This window comes from Pithys albifrons, chromosome 22, assembly GCF_047495875.1.
Source record: "Pithys albifrons albifrons isolate INPA30051 chromosome 22, PitAlb_v1, whole genome shotgun sequence".
NCBI lineage: Eukaryota > Metazoa > Chordata > Aves > Passeriformes > Thamnophilidae > Pithys > Pithys albifrons.
This window is the reverse complement of record NC_092479.1, coordinates 2,797,485-2,818,743: the sequence shown is the minus strand read 5'-3', so window position 1 is coordinate 2,818,743 and position 21,259 is coordinate 2,797,485. Positions and strand designations below refer to the sequence as shown.

Below are 21,259 nucleotides of genomic sequence, written 5' to 3'. Positions count from 1 at the left end.
GGGGTTGGATCAAGGATTGGACTTGATGATCTCGGAGGTCTTTTCCAACCCAATCCATTCCATGAATCTGTGATTCTATGAATGCTCTGCCCAACCAGGTCTTACCTGTGAGAGCCCAGGGGACGAGGCATGTCCCGGTGGCGTTGCAGCAAGATTGGGGTGTCCCTTATTTATTTCATGTGCAGTGTAAGGGGATGGGGCAGGAGGACCCGGTTGTCTTGCTACTTGTGTTACCTGTGTGGAGATAAACTGTTAGTAAAACAGAACATTAGTAACCAGGCCTGCACAGACACTGAAATCTGTAACAGAAAGCAGCAAGCAGCACCTCCATAAAGACATATATCTATATATATCATCTCTCTTAAATATGTCTAAGTGAAATACTGTAAAGTTATTTAACTATCTACATTTTCAGGCAAATGGGGAAGGATCAAAATATCAGGACACCAGGTGGAGTCACTGGTGGAAATGTGCAGGAACTGGATGAGTTTTCCTGCTGTGCTGGTGCTTTGGAATATCCCTTGGCCTTCGGCCTGAGACCTTCTGACCCCTCCATCAGCAGCCTTATCAAAGAATCTTGGGATTCTGGAAAGGGATACACATCACCAGTGACCCAAAGCACAAAGTAAGGGGGAGATTTGCATATTCCTCTCCAAGAAAAGAGAAAGAAAGGACTGCATTGAGGCCCTGGTATCTGCAGGAGCAAAGAATGAAACCCCAAAGCAATTCTGGCATGTGTTTATCTCCTTTCTCAGCTTCTATAAAAAATACTCATCAAAATATTACGTAAGTAAAATACTATAAAATACACCCACAGCACAAACACTTGCTCTCCCCTGGACTATGTTTGTGATGGAACTATTTTAAATATATCTTATAGAGTTGCTATAGCAAAAACCAGGAGAATCAAAGGAAAAAAGAATCCCATAACGATGGGGTGACACCCTCCAGCAATTCAACACAACTAAATCTTGGCAGGTTTGGTTAAAACTCACAGTATTGAAATTCAGCACTTGCTTCTCACTGGCCTTTTCTGATATATTTTATTTGCTGAAAAGCACCATTTTAATCCCAGAATAGTCTGGGTTGGAAGGGAGCTTAAAGTTCATCCAGTGCCACCCCCTGCCATGGGCAGGGACACCTCCCACTGTCCCAGTGTCCAGCCTGGCCTTGGGCACTCCCAGGGCTGGGGTAGTCACAGCTGATCTGGGCACCTGTGCCAGGGCCTGCCCACCCTCCCAGCCAGGAATTCCTTCCCAATGCCCCACCTATCCCTGCTCCCTGAGCTGAGGGCACTCCAAGCCCTGCTGAGGTCCCAGGCACTGCGACAGATGGGTGGGAATCTCCCCAGTGTGGATAAAGGAGGCAGAAGGGAATTCCTGGCTCCTGAACGGAGGATTCTCTCCAAGCTCCAAGAGAGCAAAGCACCAGAGCAAAAGTCACAGAGTTCAGCACTAAATGCTCCTTCCAAGTGGTTTTATTGCACTCCAAGTATCCATGTCTGTCGTTCCAGGCCCTGAACCACTTCAAGAGCTGTGAGAACCACAACGTGCAGCTGCTCTGGGCTTGGGCTGGGGCCAGGACCCTCCCCTGAGGGAGATTTACAGCCCTCCCCGTGCTCACCAGAGGAAAGGGTGGGTCAGCCAGGGCAGCTCAGCCTCTGCCCCACGGGGATCCTTCCCCTGGCCAGGGATGAATCATTATCCCTCCTCCTGGGCTGATCTCTGCTGCCAGGTGTGGGCACACCAACCAGGGCAGGGCCAGCCTGACCCAGCAGCAGAAAACTTTCCACAGCCCATCCCTGGGAAAATCAGTCTCTTCCCTGACTCCTGTGACAGCCCTGAGAGATTTGTCCCCTCCCCTGTGCAGCCATCAGTGCTCAGAGGTGACTGTATCGTGGTGGGTACCCAATAATGCAGCTGAGGGGGGTGGAAGCAAAGGCAACCCCAAACACACAGAAATCCTTCCCAAAACCAGCCCCACTGGCAGGCTGGGTCTGTGCTCAGCACCAGGATATGTCCCTGAATGCCATTTCTTGGGGAAAACAGAGGTTATTGTGCAAGAGCTGTGGGACTTCCACCACTGCCAGCTTTTCCCCTGCCCACCAGTGCCAGCTGAGCCTGGAGCCACCCAAAATCCTCAGAGCCATCCAGAGCTCTGCCAAAGGGACACCCCAGGTCAGTGTGAGCACTCAGTCCTCTCTGCAAACCACAACATGCAACAGAACCACGGGACAGAGTCCTGGAAGTTTGGGAAAGGCCTCCAAGATCACCAGATCCAGCCACTCCCCCAGCACTGCCAGAGCCACCACTAACCCATGTCCCAAGTGCCACAGCCACGAGACTTTGGACACTCCCAGGGGTGGTGACTCCACCACTTCCATAGGGAAAAAACCCTAAATTTTCCATAGGGAAAATAACCTAAGGTTAATCAAAGCCATCAAGGAATGCTGCTGTGCTTGGAGCTGGGAGCTGAATGGAGAGGGAACATTGGCCCTCGAGGCACCTCCATGCAGGGCAGCAGAGCAGCAGCAGATCCTGGATGGACACAGGTCTGCACCCACTGAAAGCCTAATTAGGGCAGCAGAACAATTACAGAATCATACAGAATCCTTCCCCTGGACTCTGCCTTGGGGAGGCCACACCTTGAGTGTTGTGTTCAGTTCTGGGCCCCTCAGTTCAGGAAAGAGATTGAGGGGCTGGAGTGGGGTCAGAGAAGAGCAATGAGGCTGGAGAAGGGACTGGATGTGGCTCTGAGTGTTCTCTGAAACACCTCCAGGGACAGAGAATCCAACATGTCTTGATCCAACCCCACTGTGATCACCAGCCCAGGGCACAGAGTGCCCTGGGCTGGTGATCACAGTAGGGTTGGATCAAGGGATGGATTTGATGATCTCAGAGGTCTCTTCCAACCCAAGTGAGAAAAGAAACAAGGCTGGAGAAGGGACTGGAGCACAAGTGCTGTGGGGAGAGGCTGAGGGAGCTGGGGGTGTTCAGCCTGGAGAAGAGGAGGCTCAGAGGTGACCTCAGCACTGTCTGGAACTCCCTGAAGGGAAGTTCTGGCCAGGTGGGGGTTGGTCTCTTCTCCCAGGCACTCAGCAATAGGACAAGGGGGCACGATGGGCTCAAGCTCTGCCAGGGGAAATTGAAGTTGGAGAACAGAAAAAAATCCTTTCCAGAGAGAGTGCTCAGGGATTGGAATGGGCTGCCCAGAGAGGGGGTGGATTCCCCATCCCTGGAGGTTTTTAAACTGAGCTTGGCCGTGGCACTGAGTGCCATGATCTGGTAAAGGGACTGGAGTTGGCCCAAGGGTTGGAGGTCTTTTCCAACCCAATCCATTCTGTGATTTATAATTCTACACTGACAGCCTGGCAATAGCACACCTGGGCAGCATCCCATGGGAGTCCACCCACCCCTGACCTTCCAGGGCCTCCAAAGCTCAGCCAAGTCCAGCTTAGGGAACCCACCAGAGACTGGTGGTGATTCCAGCAGGAGGGAAAGCACAGAGAGCCCTTCTCAGCAGCTGCAGCAAGAAGGTGTTTCTGCACCTTCCTCCTCCTCCAACCAATTGTTTACAGACAAACTGAAATGTGAGACAGTGATTTTAATGTTAGATAAAGGAAATAAAAACTGCTGCGTGTCTGTGTCTTTCTGGCAGTTTTTAACAAATCCATGAGGGAGAGCCCATCCAAACCATCCCTTCCTGGTGCCTGTGCCCATCGTGCCTGGGCTGTGGTTTGCTGTTTATTAAATGGTCTGAGATGACTATGGAAGGAAACATCCCCCTTAAACCTAGAGATTAAATTGCTCTTCTAAAAATAGAGACACAAAATTACGTATTAATTTGCTCTGGCATCACTTTCTACGTTCCCTGAGTACTAAGAGGCTCACTTGAGTTTTCCAGAAGGCTTAATCTTGTGTTTTAAAGGAAGGAAGGAATGAGAAATGAAACAAAAACTCAGTCTGAAATTCTTGTTTTTCTTTTTCTTAAATCTTTCAGGTTTAGCATCTTTTACAAGTTTGGGATTATTCTTCCCCCAGCCAAGTATCTGATTTCAGGTACTCAAGAAGCTGTGGCTGCCCCATCCCTGGAGTGTCCCAGGCCAGGCTGGATGGGATGGGAGCAGCCTGGGTTGGTGGGAGGTGTCCCTGCCCAGGGCAGGGGCTGGATGGGATGAGGAGCTGAGTGTCCCTCCTGCACTCTGAGCCAGCAGGGACTGCGTGGCCTCCTGACCCAGATCCCTCCTTTAAGCACAGGGTGGCTGGAGCAGCTGATCCTCCCTAATCTCTCCTCTGCAGGATTCTCTTCCCTGCAGGAAGATCCTTTAAAGGCCACGAAGGAGCCTCTGCTGGATGTGAAATGCTCAGGGGGGACCAACACACACCCCGGAGCCAAAACAACCACAGCCCAGAAGCATCGAGCCTTAATCCCTGAGAATGTTGGACAAGGGGGTTCTTCAGCCCCTCCCTTCCCACCAGCTGGGCTGAGCTGGGCACCCTCACAGGAGGGGCACCTGCTCCGAGGGGCACGGTGGGACCGCAGGGAACACCCAGAGGCTCCGGGATCCAGCCAGGCTGGGGGGCTGCTCCTGACCAGGGCACTGACACTCCTCCCCACAGGGGCACACCTCGTTAACACTCATCTCTAATCAGTTCACACCCAGAAGTCAATCTCAGAATCCCAGAGTGGTTGGGGTGGAAGGACCTGGAAGCTCATCCCGTTCCAACACGTGCCCTGGGCAGGGACCCTCCACACACATCAGGGTGTTCAGGGTCAGTGTCGCTCCTCAGCCTATCCAAGCACTCCCAAAGCATTTCTGGTCCAAACTCCAACCCCTGAGATCACTGAGGGAGCTACAAACGTCCACCACAACCTGTCAGAGGAGGAGGGAGATCTGTCTGAAAACTGCATGTCCATTAACACAGTTACTCCTCTTACCTCATTCCCTGCTCGTGCCCCAGGCTGAGTGTGAGGAGCACTTTGCTCCTGGTCTTTGGTCTGCCTGGATCTCATTTCCAACAGGATCAGCCCTCTGGGCCCTCTGGCATTTATGGTCACCTCTGGAGCAGCTCCTTTGCTGTCACAAGTCCCTGTCTTCCCAAAAACTCCAACCCTAAAAACTCTCTTGATTGTAATTCTTTGAAATCATTTACAACAGACACAAAACTTGGTTCTTATTTCCCTTCCAAACTCTACAGGTTTGGGATCCTACAGCAGACACACCAGTAATTCCCTCAATTTCCTGCAATATAAAGAATTAGGAAACACCAGGCAAGGAGCTGCTTAAAGCACAACCCCCAAATCTTTATGTCCAAATGCAGCTGTTATGACAGAGCATCTCCATTATTGATGAGGGGAAATTATTCCAAGATTAGTTCACTGCAGTAATTATTTCCAACTGTGATTTGCTTTAAAATAATTCTACTGCTGAATTGATTTATTTAAAAAACCCCAATCCAACAACCTCCTTAATATCAATCTTTCCTTCAGGACACTCTATTAAATAAACAAAGTTGACTCATGATGAATTGAGGTGGGTTTGGTTTTAACACCAGTAGGATTCCTTGAGAAAGAGGTTCTACCAAAGTTCTGTTGGGAATTCTGAGCAACTCCAAGTTCTCAGCCAAACTTTATCCCACTTGGTCTCTCTCCTCACCTCCTCTCTCTGCCCTGCAGGAAACAAGTTCCTCTGATTTGCTTTTATTACTGGGGCTCAGAGTGGAACCCACGTGATTTTCCATTCCCATTATTGTAGCCCTGGAAAAAAAGAGCTCTGGAATGTGCAACCCAGGTCTTGACAAAGCGTGGAAAGGCATGGAAAGGATAACTGAGTTATTTTTTATCTTTAACTAGAAACTGGGGGCTCACCTGTGGGTTGCCCACCCCTCAGAGTCACCACGTGGTGCTTTCAGACCCCAAAACTCTGCCCAAACCAGCCACCCTCTGATAAATACCCATCTCTGAAGCTGCTGCCCCTCAATCCACGTGCAATCCCACCCAGGAGATCCCAGCAAATCCAGCATGGAAGGCACAGAGCAGCCCCTGGGGCTGGGCATGGACAGCAAGGCTGGGCTGGATCCTGGAGGCCTTTCCCAACCTTAACACCACTCTGTGATTCCATGGGGCTCTTCCACACCCTCAATTAGGGGTTTTTATAAAATCCATCAACTAAAAAATGACTTGTTTGTTGCAAAGCCAGGCCTTGAATCCTGGGGCTGTTCTTGTGTCACAAACTGCCCAGGCCCTTCATGAATGGGTTTGTCAAGGCCCTCCCACCATGTGCTCTTCCCATCCCAACTCATTTTTCCCAGGACTCCCCTGACTCTGCCACCTGCCTGGGGCTTCAAATGGAAGCCCAAAAGGAACCCAGCTGGGAAATTTCTCTCCTTTGCCCAAAATATGGTATTTTCTCTCAAACTTGTGCTTTCTTAAAGCCTGGAACTGAGATACTCCCAGCCCTGGCTTCTATTCCTGTAACACAGCAAGGAGGGATATTTTTCCACACTGAAAAGCTATTTTAGGTCATTCTTCACAGTTACTTTTCTATTTTACATTAATTTAAATTTTTACAGTCATATTTTCCCCACAGGCATCTGCATTATATCTTGAGAGGAGAGAATTGAAAAAAATAACCCTCTTTAAAAGGAATTTAGAATATTTTTAAGTGGTTTCTAAGTGTTGTATGAGGCACATAAAGCATAATAAAACTGAATTATTTATTACAGTTGTTTGTACACTCATGTTCACAGAATCCCAGAATGGTTTGGGTTGGAGGGACCTTAAAGATCATCCCATTCCATGAGCAAGGACACCTTCAACTATCCCAGGTTGGTCCAGCCTGGCCTTGGACACTCCCAGGGATGGGGCAGCCACAGCTGCTCTGTCCACCCTGTGCCAGGGCCTGCCCACCCTCCCAGCCAGGAATTCCTTCCCAATTTCTTCCTTTGGCTTTGCTTTTTTCCACACATCCACTTACTGGGATACTGTGCACAGAGGGAGCAAACAACCCAGCCCAGCCTGCAGCTCAGGGTTGTTCCTCACTGCTGTCAAACACACCTCCCCAAACCCCAAACCCTTGTCAGAGCTGTATCCCAAACCTTCCAGCTGCCCTGGATGGACACCCTGGGCTGGCTGCCCACCAGGCCACCCATGGCCAAGCCAAGTCCTTCCCCTGAGCCTCAGCACTTCTTGGACCAACAGGCACCTGACACCCTCAGTCCTGCCCAGAGCTCAGCCTGGCATCTCCTGGCAGCAGATCCCTCATGGAAGAGGCATCTCTGCAACCCAAAAGGGGAAGGGGCTGAAGATCAGCAGCAGCATGGAATGATTTGGGCTGGAAGGGACCTCAAAGCTCATCCCATTCCATGGGCAGGGACACCTCCCACTGTCCCAGGCTGCTCCAAGCCCCATCCAACCTGGCCTTGGACACTTCCAGGGGTGGAATATCCACAGCTTTCCTGGCTAAAGATGCTCCAGGCCTGGACCCCTCATGGAGCCAGAGCTGACACCCCATTCCCAGTCACTCAAGCAAAGGGAGAAGGAGAAAACCTCACACAGCAGCTTTTCTATAAGCAGCTTATGCCACTGCATCAAATACACTGAATTTATCCCATCTACAGCTTTTCTTCTTGTTTTCCAAATAATTAAAAGAGCAGCATGAAAGCATTTTTTTGGCATTAAAAATATTTGCACTATCCCAACCAGAAAAGCAAAATATGACTTTCCCAGGGCTGTGCTGATTAAGCAAAGCTTGTAAATAACCCTGGGCTTCCAGCTCTTGCCATTGGAAAAAGAAGAAAGGAATAAAAGGAAAACACTACCATGTGTTCACAAATAAACATGGTTGTTCCTAAGCTAAATTTCCACAATAATCAATATTATACAGTAACAAACATGTAGGACAGTGAGTCAAAGGCACCTACAGATATTCAATGTACTATCAACACATTTCCTCCTCTGTGCCATGGAATGTTTCACAGGAAAACAAATTCCCTTCATTATTTCTCTGATCAGGAGGCATTAGAAGGTGAACCACTAAAACACTCCAGGTCAGTCTCTGAGCTGCAGGGGGAAGGGAAGAGATGGAGACACCAGAGTGAAAACTCAGCCAAACCAGTGTCATTCCCCTGAGACTGCTGGGCAGAGCCACTCTGGAGACCCTCAGACACAGGGATGGACCCCAAGTCCTCCCAAGATTTCATCCTTTCCTGGTCACACACACAAAAAAAGTTCCTTCAGAAAAATGTAGAATTATTAAGGTTGGAAAAGATCTCCAAGAGCATCAAGCCAACCTTTGACCAACACCCCATTCCCAGTAATCCACGTCCCCAGCTGCCACATCCACACTTTTTGGGAACACTTCCAGGGATGGGGACTCCACCTTGCCCTGGGCAGCCCCTTCCAGTGCCTGACCACCCCTTCCACAAAGGAATTTTCCATAATATCCTGTCTAAACCTCCCCTGGTGCAACTTGAGGCCATTTCTCCTTGCCCTGTCCCTTGTTCCCTGGAGCAGAGCTCCAACTCCCCCAGCTTCACCCTCCTGTCAGGGAGTTGTACAGTGAGAAGGTCCCCCCTGAACCTCCTTTTCCTCCTCACATGCAGGAAAATGTGTCCTTATCCAGCACCATTAATTGCAGGAGGCAAAAAGAACTTGCATTTTCTCAAATGTGCGGGTTCAAATTGCACAGTTTCTAATTGCATTGTTTTTTTAAATAACTCCAAGATAAAATAGTTGCTCTATAACATGACATGACACATGAAATGGTTCTCCAAGCCCAGAGGTGGCCCCAGCAGATACTCACAGTGCTGTACACAGCGGAGACGGTCGGAGTGAAGATCCGATCCTCGAGGGGCTGCTGGACAGGACCTCGGGGGATTCTGCAACACAGCAGGTCAAGGAAAGCACAGGGGAGGCAGGGCTGGGTTGGGGGACACCAGGGGACACCCACGGGACACCAGGGGACACCCCACCCCCAACACTCACAGCCAGCTCCGATCCCGGGGGGTCTCCCAAGGAGCACACACAGCTAGTCCAGCACTCACAGCCACCCTGGCAGCTCCAACCCCTCAGGTTGTCCCAAGGAGGACACTCACCCACCCCAGCACTCACAGCCACCCTGGCAGCTCCAACCCCTCAGCTTGTCCCAAGGAGGACACTCACCCACCCCAGCACTCACAGCCACCCTGGCAGCTCCAACCCCTCAGGTTGTACCAAGGAGGACACTCACCCACCCCAGCACTCACAGCCACCCTGGCAGCTCCAACCCCTCAGCTTGTCCCAAGGAGGACACTCACCCACCCCAGCACTCACAGCCACCCTGGCAGCTCCAACCCCTCAGGTTGTACCAAGGAGGACACTCACCCACCCCAGCACTCACAGCCACCCTGGCAGCTCCAACCCCTCAGCTTGTCCCAAGGAGGACACTCACCCACCCCAGCACTCACAGCCACCCTGGCAGCTCCAACCCCTCAGGTTGTACCAAGGAGGACACTCACCCACCCCAGCACTCACAGCCACCCTGGCAGCTCCAACCCCTCAGCTTGTCCCAAGGAGGACACTCACCCACCCCAGCACTCACAGCCACCCTGGCAGCTCCAACCCCTCAGCTTGTCCCAAGGAGGACACTCACCCACCCCAGCACTCACAGCCACCCTGGCAGCTCCAACCCCTCAGGTTGTCCCAAGGAGGACACTCACCCACCTACAGCACTCACAGCCACCCTGGCAGCTCCAACCCCTCAGGTTGTCCCAAGGAGGACACTCACCCACCCCAGCACTCACAGCCACCCCAGCAGCTCCAACCCCTCAGGTTGTCCCAAGGAGGACACTCACCCACCTACAGAACTCACAGCCACCCTGGCAGCTCCAACCCCTCAGGTTGTCCCAAGGAGGACACTCACCCACCCCAGCACTCACAGCCACCCCAGCAGCTCCAACCCCTCAGGTTGTACCAAGGAGGACACACATCCACCTCCAGAACTCACAGCCAGCTCTGATCCTCTGGATTCTACCAAAGAGGACACACACTGCACCAGCACTCACAGTCAACTCTGATCCCAGGGGGCCTCCCAAGGAGGACACACAGCTAGTCCAGGACTCACAGACACCCTGGCAACTCCAATTCCTCAGGTTGTCCCAAGGAGGACACCCACCCACCCCAGCACTCACAGCCACCCCAGCAGCTCCAACCCCTCAGGTTGTCCCAAGGAGGACACACACCCATCTCCAGGACTCACAGCCAGCTCTGATCCCAGGGGGTCTCTCAAGGAGGACACACAGCTAGTCCAGGCACTCACAGCCACCCCAGCAGCTCCAACCCCTCAGGTTGTACCAAGGAGGACACACCCCCACCTCCAGAACTCACAGCCAGCTCTGATCCCGAGGGGTCTCCCAAAGAGAACACACACCCACTCCCAGCACTCACGGCCATCCTGGCAGCTCCAATCCCTCAGGTTGTCCCAAGGAGGACACACACACCCATCTCCAGGACTCACAGCCAGCTCTGATCCCTTGGATTCTCCCAAAGAGGAGGACACACACCCATTCCCAGCACTCCCAGCCAGCTCTGATCTCTCACGCTGTCCCACAGGGGACACACACTCACCCCCGGCACTCCCAGCCAGCTCCAACCCCTCAGGTTGACCCCCAGAGGACACACACCTAGTCCAGCACTCCCAGCCAGCCTGGTTGTCCCAGAGGGGCAGAGTGTGGCTCCAAAGGCTGTTCCCACAAACACATCCAGGGAACCGAACGCGAACTCGCCGCCGAACAATCCACCAACCCTTGGGCCTGTCAGGAGCATCCCCCACCCCTGGTTTCATTTGGAAGAGTAAGGGAAAAATCCCAGGAGCCACAGGCCCCCAGCATGCAGCAGGACAAACCCTGCTGGTCAGCAGGGCCTGGACAATGGCAGCTCCTGTTTTGCTCACCACGCAGGAATCCTGCTGGAATTGTTGCCTTGTTTGCCTCTCCTCACCCAGGGACTCCTTTCCTCTCCCACCCACCAAATAAAGGGGCTGCTGCATAAATGGGAGGGTTTGAGGAGCTGCTGAAAAGGGATTTAAAGGCAAAACACAAGAGTGTGCTTAGATTGGAAAGGTATTGTGAGAATCTGGAGGAAAAAACAGGGAGAAAGACTTTATGCACACAAAAAAAAAAGCTGGGATCTGTTCTGTTTATGGAATAAAACAAGGTGGTGCAGGGATTTAGGAGAAAAAAAAGCCTGGCTTAGGTAATACCTTGTGGCCTCAGGCCCAGCATATATCTAGGCAAGACCCACTGCCCTGAAAATGTCACTTACTGAAACATTTTCCTAAATGCCGTAACCAGGTTTCACCCTTTTGCTGTTTGTGTTTTATACACCAAAACCTCGTGGGAAGTGAGAAGAGTCTAATTAAGTTTCTTGTATACAAGGCAGGACACAAAGCTCAGGTGGGATAAACAGAGTCAGGGCAACTCTTCTTGGTTTTGTTCAAACCAGGAAAATACACTCCTAAGTCAAATGTTGAGCCTGGAAGGTAAGTTTGGGTCTTTCAAGAGACTCTGCACTCCAAGTTTGATCTCCAATTTAATGCTGCTGCCCAAAGCTCTGCAGGGACCAACAGGACAGCACAGGACAGACCCTGCTGGTGCTGCCAACACCCAGGAGTGACCCAAGCTGCAGAGTCCAACCTGTTTCCCCTAAAGTGGGATGAATTTTTCAGTCAGGACTGTTCAGACCCGACCTGCTCTGCCCCTGCTGACTGTCCCCAGCACCCCGGGCCGGATCAGCTGCTCCTCCAGCAGCACTGGGGCAAATGTGCAGCATCAGAAACAAACACACAGAATTAAATCCACAGTATCACACTGTTTTGGCTCTGAACTCGTCACTAAAAAGCTCCTCCCTCACCAAACAGGCTGAGAAATTGCTCTAACCCTCCCAAACCTGTTACATATTCAGTGTTTGAGCACAGACACCATGAAAGCTCTGCCTGATAGGATTAGGCTGGGGAGAGCCCAGCCCTGACCTTGACAACACCCCTGCACATCAGCCCTGCCCTGGCAGGTGGGACACAGGACACAGGACCCAGCCCAGGAGCAGCTCTGGGACACCAGAACCAGGACCAGGATCCCCTCTGGTTCCCAGGATGTGCTCACTCCCCTCCAGCTCCTTTTGCCTTTTTTTAAGGACTGCAGGAATTTGCAGGGTCTGAGGCTCCTCTGGGCTCTCCAGACCTGCCAGCTCAGCCCCAAGTGGTGCTGTTTGAGAAATAAGGAGGTTTTTAACAACCAAAGGAGATTTAAAGTCCTGAGTCAGCAGAACAACAGCAACATTTGCCATGGACTTCAAGGGAGCCAAGGCACCACTCCCAGCCCTCATCCCGAGGATTCGAGCCTGAGTTTTGGAAAACAGCAACAGAAAGCCAAAATCAGGGATGGGAGGATTAGAAACACACTGTAAGGCAGAAAGAAAACTCCAATTTCCTGCTATGGCACCATTCCCTCACTCCCAGAACATCCCTGTGACAGCAATGACAGCCCCAGGCCCGGGATGGAGCTGTCCCCTTGTGTCACCAGAGATTCCCATCTCCAGGCAGCCCTGACAACTAAGGAAGCAATCCCTGCTTCAAAAGGGATCATTCCTGAGTTTGGAAAAACGGTTTCATCCTCGACAAGGTTGGGATTTATTTTCTTATTTTAGAACTTATGTAAGGCAGGAGGAAATAATCTCCTTTGAGCAGAGCACCTGCTCTTTTTGCACCCAGGAAGAGCTGCCCAAAGGAAGGAGAAGCTCAGACGGATCTGCTGAGTTTGGGGTCACTGCTCCAGATCAGTTCCAGGATGGGATGATTCTCAGCAGATCCAAAAGAAACCTTTGAAGTCCTTTTTGCCAAAGGATTTGACCTGGACACAAGACTGATAGGGACAAAATGCCTCAAATTCCAGTAAGCCTTAAAGGGGAAAGTGATTATTTGCAGCATCCAACTCCTGGCATCCGTAGAGTGACTCTGCAAGGACCTGGGCTAGTGGAGACTCTCCTGTTCCCTGGAAGGAGCTGGACTAGTGGAGACACTCCTGCTTCCCTGGAAGGAGCTGGACTAGTGAAGACATTCCTGGTTCCCTGGAAGGAGCTGGACTAGTGAAGACATTCCTGGTTCCCTGGAAGGAGCTGGACTAGTGGAGACACTCCTGGTTCCCTGGAAGGAGCTGGGCTAGTGGAGACTCTCCTGTTCCCTGGAAGGAGCTGGACTAGTGAAGACATTCCTGGTTCCCTGGAAGGAGCTGGACTAGTGAAGACATTCCTGGTTCCCTGGAAGGAGCTGGACTAGTGAAGACATTCCTGGTTCCCTGGAAGGACCTGAGTTAGTGGAGACATTCCTCGTTCCCCCAAGCCTCCTGGAGCTTGTTCCTGCTTCCCAGTAGAAATCACCACCTTCCCCCTCTGTACACCTGCCCAAGGAGCCCATCCTGGGACAGCAGCTGCTGTCACTGTGGGACAGGCGAGCAGGGGTGGTGGCAAAGCTGCTCAGACTCTGCTAACGAGGCTCCTTTCCTCGAAGAGGGTGAAGTGACAGCACAGGGGCTGCCCATGGGAGGGGAACGGGCCAGGGCAGGCAGGTGGGAAGGGGAACTTCATCCAGGAGCATCATCCCATCCCATCCACACACACATCCTCATCCCATCCACATCCACATCCACACTGTGCTGGGGCACTCACTCACCTGCTCTCACACAGAGCTTCAGTGCCACTGGGGGCTGCACAGCCCAAAATGCAGCACAGTCCCTGGGATTGCTGCCTTCCCACTCTCCCAGCACAATCCCTGGGATCACTGCCCCAGCACAATCCCTGGGATTGCTCTCTCCCTCTGTTCCAGCACAATCCCTGGGACTGCTGCTCTCCCACTGTCCCAGCACAATCCCTGGGATTGTTCCCTCCCTCTGTCCCAGCACAGTCCCTGGGATTGCTGCCCTCCTGCTGTCCCAGCATAATCCCTGGGATTGCTCCCTCCCTCTGTCCCAGCACAATCCCTGGGATTGCTGCTCTCCCTCTGTCCCAGCACAATCCCTGGGATTGCTGCTCTCCCTCTGTCCCAGCACAATCCCTGGGATTGCTGCTCTCCCTCTGTCCCAGCACAATCCCTGGGATTGCTGCTCTCCCTCTGTCCCAGCACAATCCCTGGGATTGCTCCCTCCCTCTGTCCCAGCACAATCCCTGGGATTGCTGCTCTCCCTCTGTCCCAGCACAATCCCTGGGATTGCTCCCTCCCTCTGTCCCAGCACAATCCCTGGGATTGCTCCCTTCTGCTGCCCCAGCACACCCAGGCAGGTGCAGGAGGTGAAGCCCACCCAGCTCTGCTGCAGTGCCCAATTCCCCAGAGCCAGGAACACCAGGATGTGCTGAATAACTCAGGCAGCTCTTTCATGTTACTATTCTGGCACAGGGAGAGCCAATTCAGGAGCATCCTGTGCCCTCCCTCTTCCTCCTCCTCCTCCTTCTCCCCCCCCCTACACCCCTGACTTGTGCAGCCGTGCTCCAAAATGATCCAGGAGGCTGGGAAGGGGGAGGGAAGGGTGGAAAAACAAAGATAACCCAAACCTCAAGCTGTTTCCAGAGCTCCTTCCATAGGGAGGAAAGACAAGGAGAGCGACGAACAGGAGCAAGGGGAACCTCGTAAATCCAAGGAGAACCCCTTAAATCCAAGGAGAACCCCTTAAATCCAAGGAGAACCCCTTAAACCGCCTCTGCCACCACGAGGCTGGGAAAATGGGAACTGCAGCCTGTGCTCTGCTCGTGCTGGGCTGAGCAGCCCTTGCAGCCCTCCCTCCTCCACCTCCTTGCCAGAATCCAGGGAAGGACAGCGGCCAACGGCGGGGGATCCTCCTCATGGCTGTTCAGGGCTCATTAACTCATGAAATATACATTTAAAATCTCACCTAAGTGAGATAGTTCTGGCACATCAATAAATGCAGGCGCAGATGCAGTGGGAGTTCCACCCAGTCCCCATCTGGCTGCTGCAGTGATTGTGAGCTGGGGAATTTTGGGAGCTGTTACAGACCCAGTGGGAGAAGGAACGCCGGCTGGAAACCAAACAGAATTTTTCTGGAAACTAAAAATCTCCCTAAAAAGGGGAGGATCTCTTTTAATTAGACAGCCACAGCCACGCTCTGAGGAGAGTGGAATATGAGACTGATCTGTAAAGCGATTAAGGAAAAAAAATCCAGCCTGGAGATGCTGGAGCAATCGGAGGCACTGCCAAAGGCTGAGGGAAATGACAGTCAGGAGGAATTCCTTGCAGAAATCTCCTCCCTGTATCATATTTCTCTGCTTGTTTCAATCATGCCACAAAACTGCAATCCATGAGATCTCTGTGTGCTGTTCCAGCAAGGAACAACCTGGAAACACGGAGCAAAATCGGCTCTTCCAGCAGGAAGGTCCAGGTTTCCCTGCTCTGTTCCTGCCTCCAGCACTGGAGGGGGAAGGAAATAACACCATAATAACACCATTATGTTTTCTCCCAAGATGGATTCATTTTCCCTCGAATGGTGCTTGTCACCAAAGCTCATTTCAGCCACTTCCACCCCTTTTTCCTGAGCCTCTCCTGCCCTCCCAGCTCCAGGGATGCACCTTCTCACTCGAATAAAAACACCCACAGTACCCATGGGCACCTTCCACACAGCCATTCCAGAACTCCTGATTTTCAGCCCTGCCCAGAGCCAGAGTCTCCCACCAGCCATCCCCAGGGTTACGTAATCCCCACGCGTGTCCCTGCTTGTCCCAAACTGTGTATTAAAAGACACACAAGATAAAACCACCAAGCGAGATTACAGCAGGGCAAGAAACCACATCAAAGTGGAGCATTCCTTTCAGCTGTTGGGAGCAGGGAATCTACAAACCCCCCTGAGCAGGCAGGGATGTGAGGGCAGGGAGCTCTCCAAGAGAGTGTTTCTCCTCTGCAGCCTCTCCTCTATTCACCAAGCAATTAAAATGCAGGAGGTGAAACCCCAACAGCAGAAACACTTCATTGAGCTGTCTGGGAAACCACACGGGCTCTGAAAAGGTTCAAAGGGAGAGGCTGTGCCGGTCACAGCAGCTGGAACTTCCCCAGCATCATCCCCCCCATCCCTGGCAGCTCCACAGTCCTGCACTCGGGGGACAAGCCTTTTGTTCACTGTGCCTGGTCCTACCTGGCAGGGAGACCCCGAGAGAGCCAGCAGGGATTATCCTGGAGAGATCCAGCAGTGAGATCCCAGAGAGAGCCAACAGGGAGACCCCGGAAAGCTGTCACTGTGATCCTGGAGAGCTCTGGCAGCTGAGTCCAGAGAGATCCAGCAGTGAGATCCTGGAGAGCTCTGTCAGTGAGATCCTGGAGACTTCCCCCTGTGAGATCCTGGAGAGAGCTCTGTCACTGTGATCTCAGAGAGCTGTCACTGTGATCCTGGAATGCTCTGTCACTGTGATCCCAGTGTCACTGTGATCCCGGAGAGCTGTCACTGTGATCCTGGTGTCACTGTGATCCCGGAGAGCTGTCACTGTGATCCCAGAGAGCTCTGTCACTGTGATCCCGGTGTCACTGTGATCCCGGAGAGCTGTCACTGTGATCCTGGAATGCTCTGTCACTGTGATCCCGGAGAGCTCTGTCACTGTGATCCCAGAGAGCTCTGTCACTGTGATCCTGGTGTCACTGTGATCCCAGAGAGCTGTCACTGCAATCCCAGTGTCACTGTGATCCCAGTGTCACTGCGATCCCGGTGTCACTGTGATCCCAGAGAGCTGACACTGCGATCCCAGAGAGCTGTCACTGTGATCCCAGTGTCACTGCGATCCCAGAGAGTTCTGTCACTGTGATCCCTGTGTCACTGCGATCCCGGTGTCACTGTGATCCCAGAGAGCTGTCACTGTGATCCCGGTGTCACTGCGATCCCAGAGAGTTCTGTCACTGCGATCCCTGTGTCACTGTGATCCCGGAGAGCTGTCAGTCTGATCCCTGTGTCACTGCGATCCCGGTGTCACTGTGATCCCAGAGAGCTGTCACTCCGATCCCAGAGAGCTGTCACTGTGATCCCGGTGTCACTGCGATCCCAGAGAGTTCTGTCACTGTGATCCCTGTGTCACTGCGATCCCTGTGTCACTGTGATCCCGGAGAGCTGTCACTGTGATCCCAGAGAGCTCTGTCACTGTGATCCTGGTGTCACTGTGATCCCAGAGAGCTGTCACTGCAATCCCAGTGTCACTGTGATCCCTGTGTCACTGTGATCCCGGAGAGCTGTCACTGTGATCCCTGTGTCACTGCGATCCTGGTGTCACTGTGATCCCGGAGAGCTGTCACTGTGATCCCAGAGAGCTGTCACTGTGATCCTGGTCTCACTGTGATCCCGGAGAGCTGTCACTCTGATCCCTGTGTCACTGCGATCCCGGTGTCACTGTGATCCCTGTGTCACTGTGATCCCGGAGAGCTGTCACTCTGATCCCTGTGTCACTGCAATCCCGGTGTCACTGTGATCCCAGAGAGCTCTGTCACTGTGATCCTGGTCTCACTGTGATCCCGGAGAGCTGTCACTGTGATCCCTGTGTCACTGCGATCCCGGTGTCACTGTGATCCCGGAGAGCTGTCACTCTGATCCCGGTGTCACTGCGATCCCGGTCTCACTGTGATCCCGGAGAGCTGTCACTCTGATCCCTGTGTCACTGCGATCCCTGTGTCACTGCGATCCCGGTGTCACTGCGATCCCGGTCTCACTGTGATCCCGGAGAGCTGTCACTCTGATCCCTGTGTCACTGCGATCCCGGTGTCACTGTGACCCCGGAGAGCTCCCCCCGTGCGCTGCTCTGTGTCAGTGAGCTCTGGAGAGCTCTGGCAGTGAGAACCCAGACAGCTCCAGCAGTGAGATCCCACAGAGCTCCATCACTGAGCCCCCAGAGAGCTTCAGCAGGAAAATCCCAGCTCAGCGCCGGGTCATCTCTGCACCCCCACGAGCGAATCCCGTGGCTGCGGCTGCATCCACATCCCCATCCCCGGCGCCTCCATCCGTGCCACGCCGCGCTGGCTCCGGAGCTCTTCCTGCCTGTGGAGAGCCCGAGCTCTTAAAGAGGCAGCGCAGGGAGGGCCCGGCGATGCCCTTCTGGCGGGGTTTGGTACCCAAGCGCTTCCATGCTGCTGAAATCCCTCTGCTTCCACAGTATTTGCTCCGTGCACGCAGAGGAGAAGGGATGGGAGGCAGCATCGTGCTCCTCTTGGCAAGTTTTTTTGGGATAATAATCAAGCCAGGCTTAGAAGGGACAGGATGAGGGAAAAACAGCAACTCCCCTGCAGCATCATGGTGTGGTCTGGAAAGCTGCAGGGTGGGGAATGAGGAGCTCGGGAATGAGGAGCTCGGGAATGAGGAGCTCAGAAGGCTCCGGGGCTGGGGAGGATTTTATCCCAGCACAAGCTCCCCAGCAGGGAATTTTGCAGCTTGTTCCCCTCATCTTTGCACTCACTGCCCTCAAACACAGCACCAGGAACCCCTGTAACCAGCAAGCACTCCATCAGTCAATTCTCCCTTCAAAATCAATCCCTCTTTTGACAGCTCCTATTTCAGAAGGCCAGGGAAGGAGAGCTGGTAAAGCAAACTACAGCCTTTAAAAAACCAAAACAACAACACAACCCCAAATCAGACACCAAGTGAAAGTCACCCAGGAAAAAAATTAACATATGAGATAAAACAGGAGTCGTCCACCCTCTCCATGCTGAAATGTGACAGCCAAACCAATCCAAGGAAAAACAGAAGTCAGGTTACAAAGCAACTAAGTCCTGACTCAGGAAAAGGCCGGGCTGATGTTGCCTGGGTGACCAGAACTCGATCCCCACCGTCCCCAGCCCTTCACTGGAGGCTCAGGCTGGTCTCCTGCCCGTGTCACCTCCTCTCTGACAAGACTCGAGCACCCCACCCCACCCACAGCTGAGCATGCTCATAACAAATGAGATATAACAGCACAAAAATCAAAACCAACATAATTCAAGGATTTTGAAAAACATTTAAGGACTTAAACCCCACCTAATCAAATGCCAACCCTCTCTAATCCCTCCCTCTCCTCTATCTCATCTCCCATCCCTGCAGATGTCACGTTTCATTTTAGGGTGGGTTTGGGGTTTGGTTTGTCTGTTCAGGGTTTTTATTGCCAGTGGATTCCCAACAAGGGGGCCAGCCAGGCCTTTTGGCTGAGCCTCAAAGGAGCGATGTGGCCTCTGTATGAAAACACTGCTTTTATTTTCATTTCTTGGCCAGATGCAACTGCTCTTGAGCAGCACAGAGATTTCAGAGTGAAGCACAACTGGGAGCCCTGGCTGGCCCACAGGTCAGGCCCCAGTGGGCACTGCTGTGCCAGTCCTTGGGGTTCATTGTTATTATGCCAAGGAAAAAATAAATCCAACTTTTTGCTGGCAGGAGCACTCAGGGACATGTCACAGTTAAGGGCTGCAGGTGAGGAATCCCTTGCACATCCCTGTCAGATTTACACTGGTACTTAATTCTGATTTAGGGACGAAAGCCAAATGGTTTTAAAATACAAGAAAACAATAAAAGGTGTTTGTAAATAGGCAAAATTGGGGCTTAGGGTTTAAAAGTACTGAGGCTTGTAACAGAGCAGTGCATCATTCCTGCAAAGAGAAACCTCCAGGATCTGCCACCTTCCCTAGAGACTCATTCCCAGAAGGATTCAGTGGGAAAAGCCATTATTAAGCTGGTTTCAACATTTTATGGCTCAGTATAAAGCTCTTAGTGCCACATGTGTAGTCAGTGTTCACAACCCAGCTGCCATTTATCAAACATATAAATTTTAAGTGGATCAATGAAGTGTTTGTGCAACAACCTCTTTAATCCTTCGTGTATTTTGTGTATTAAACAGTACCACTGAATTCTCCTGAAGTTGTTGTTTATGGGCTGGTTTATACTTGGAACAATACCCTAAATAAAGTATTTATCTTTTGGTTTTGTACCAGAAATGCACCTGCATAAATACTGTTGATGTTTCAGGGCTCCTTTATTGCCTGGCTGGAAATCCCTGAGTGCAGGATTCGTCCCCTGGTCCTCAGCTGAACTGTGTGATGAGAACTGGCAGGGATAAGGCTTGTCCATCCCCCTGCCATCCAAGAGCTCCTCATTAAATCATCCTATCCCAAGCTCCCCCCACATCCCAGTGTTACAGAGAGGCTTTCCCTGCTTATCCCAGCTTATGCCTCTAAGAGAACATTCATAATAAACACCCCATAATAAAACTTGTCTCGAAATTCATCTTGAGCTTTTTACTTAATTATGCATCATTAATCTCAGCACCAGCTTCCACATAATCCCCAACACTTCCCTTCCCTTCCCTGCTGTCTGCCACACAATGTCCCCCAAGCTGTGCCTGCACGGAGCTGAATGGGAACAGGGAGAGCTTTCCAAAGGAAAGGGGCACACAGATCCTGGGGAACCTCAATGCCTGGCAGAGGACAAGCTTTCCAAGGCTCACAATTGCAGCTTGAAAGGGAAATGTGACCTTCAAAGGCTTGCTGAGCAGTGTGCAGTCCCCCTCCTTCCTGCAGCTCTGCACAGTCCCCCTCCCCTGCCCTTGGAGTCCCCACACATTTGGGATCTCTGTGGATGCTGCGCTGGCATGGCCGGAGTTCAGGGGGCACAGCCCTCCTGGCACAGCCCCCCTGGCACAGCCCCAGCCCCTGTGGCTGAGCAAACCTGCCCAGCCCCACTGCAGCAGCCCCTGAGCAAACCTGCCCAGCCCCACTGCAGCAGCAAACCCGCCCAGCCCCACTGCAGCAGCCCCTGAGCAAACCTGCCCAGCCCCACTGCAGCAGCAAACCCGCCCAGCCCCACTGCAGCAGCCCCTGAGCAAACCTGCCCAGCCCCACTGCAGCACCCCCTGAGCAAACCTGCCCAGCCCCACTGCAGCACCCCCTGAGCAAACCTGCCCAGCCCCACTGCAGCAGCAAACCCGTCCAGCCCCACTGCAGCACCCACTGAGCAAACCTGCCCAGCCCCACTGCAACAGCAAACCTGCCCAGCCCCACTGCAGCACCCCCTGAGCAAACCTGCCCAGCCCCACTGCAGCAGCAAACCTGCCCAGCCCCACTGCAACAGCCCCTGAGCAAACCTGCCCAGCCCCACTGCAGCACCACCTGAGCAAACCTGCCCAGCCCCACTGCAACAGCAAACCTGCCCAGCCCCACTGCAACAGCCTCTGAGCAAACCTGCCCAGCCCCACTGCAGCAGCCCCTGAGCAAACCTGCCCAGCCCCACTGCAG

At 52.7% G+C, this 21,259-nt stretch overlaps 1 protein-coding gene across 8 annotated transcripts in view; it reads right to left on the bottom strand.

Annotated features, from left to right (window-relative positions):
- EIF4G3 (eukaryotic translation initiation factor 4 gamma 3) overlaps positions 1 to 21,259 on the bottom strand; it is a 177,675-nt gene that overhangs the window by 117,877 nt on the left and 38,539 nt on the right. For 6 of the 8 annotated variants that reach the window (XM_071575714.1, XM_071575717.1, XM_071575720.1 and 3 more), the window contains exons 2-3: positions 8,804 to 8,879; positions 106 to 249 (exon numbers count right to left, since the gene is read on the bottom strand). In XM_071575714.1, the coding sequence (XP_071431815.1) occupies positions 106 to 249; positions 8,804 to 8,879 (220 nt within the window). The remainder of the gene's footprint in view (positions 1 to 105; positions 250 to 8,803; positions 8,880 to 21,259) is intronic. The other 2 variants (XM_071575715.1, XM_071575721.1) reach the window with 1 other exon arrangement.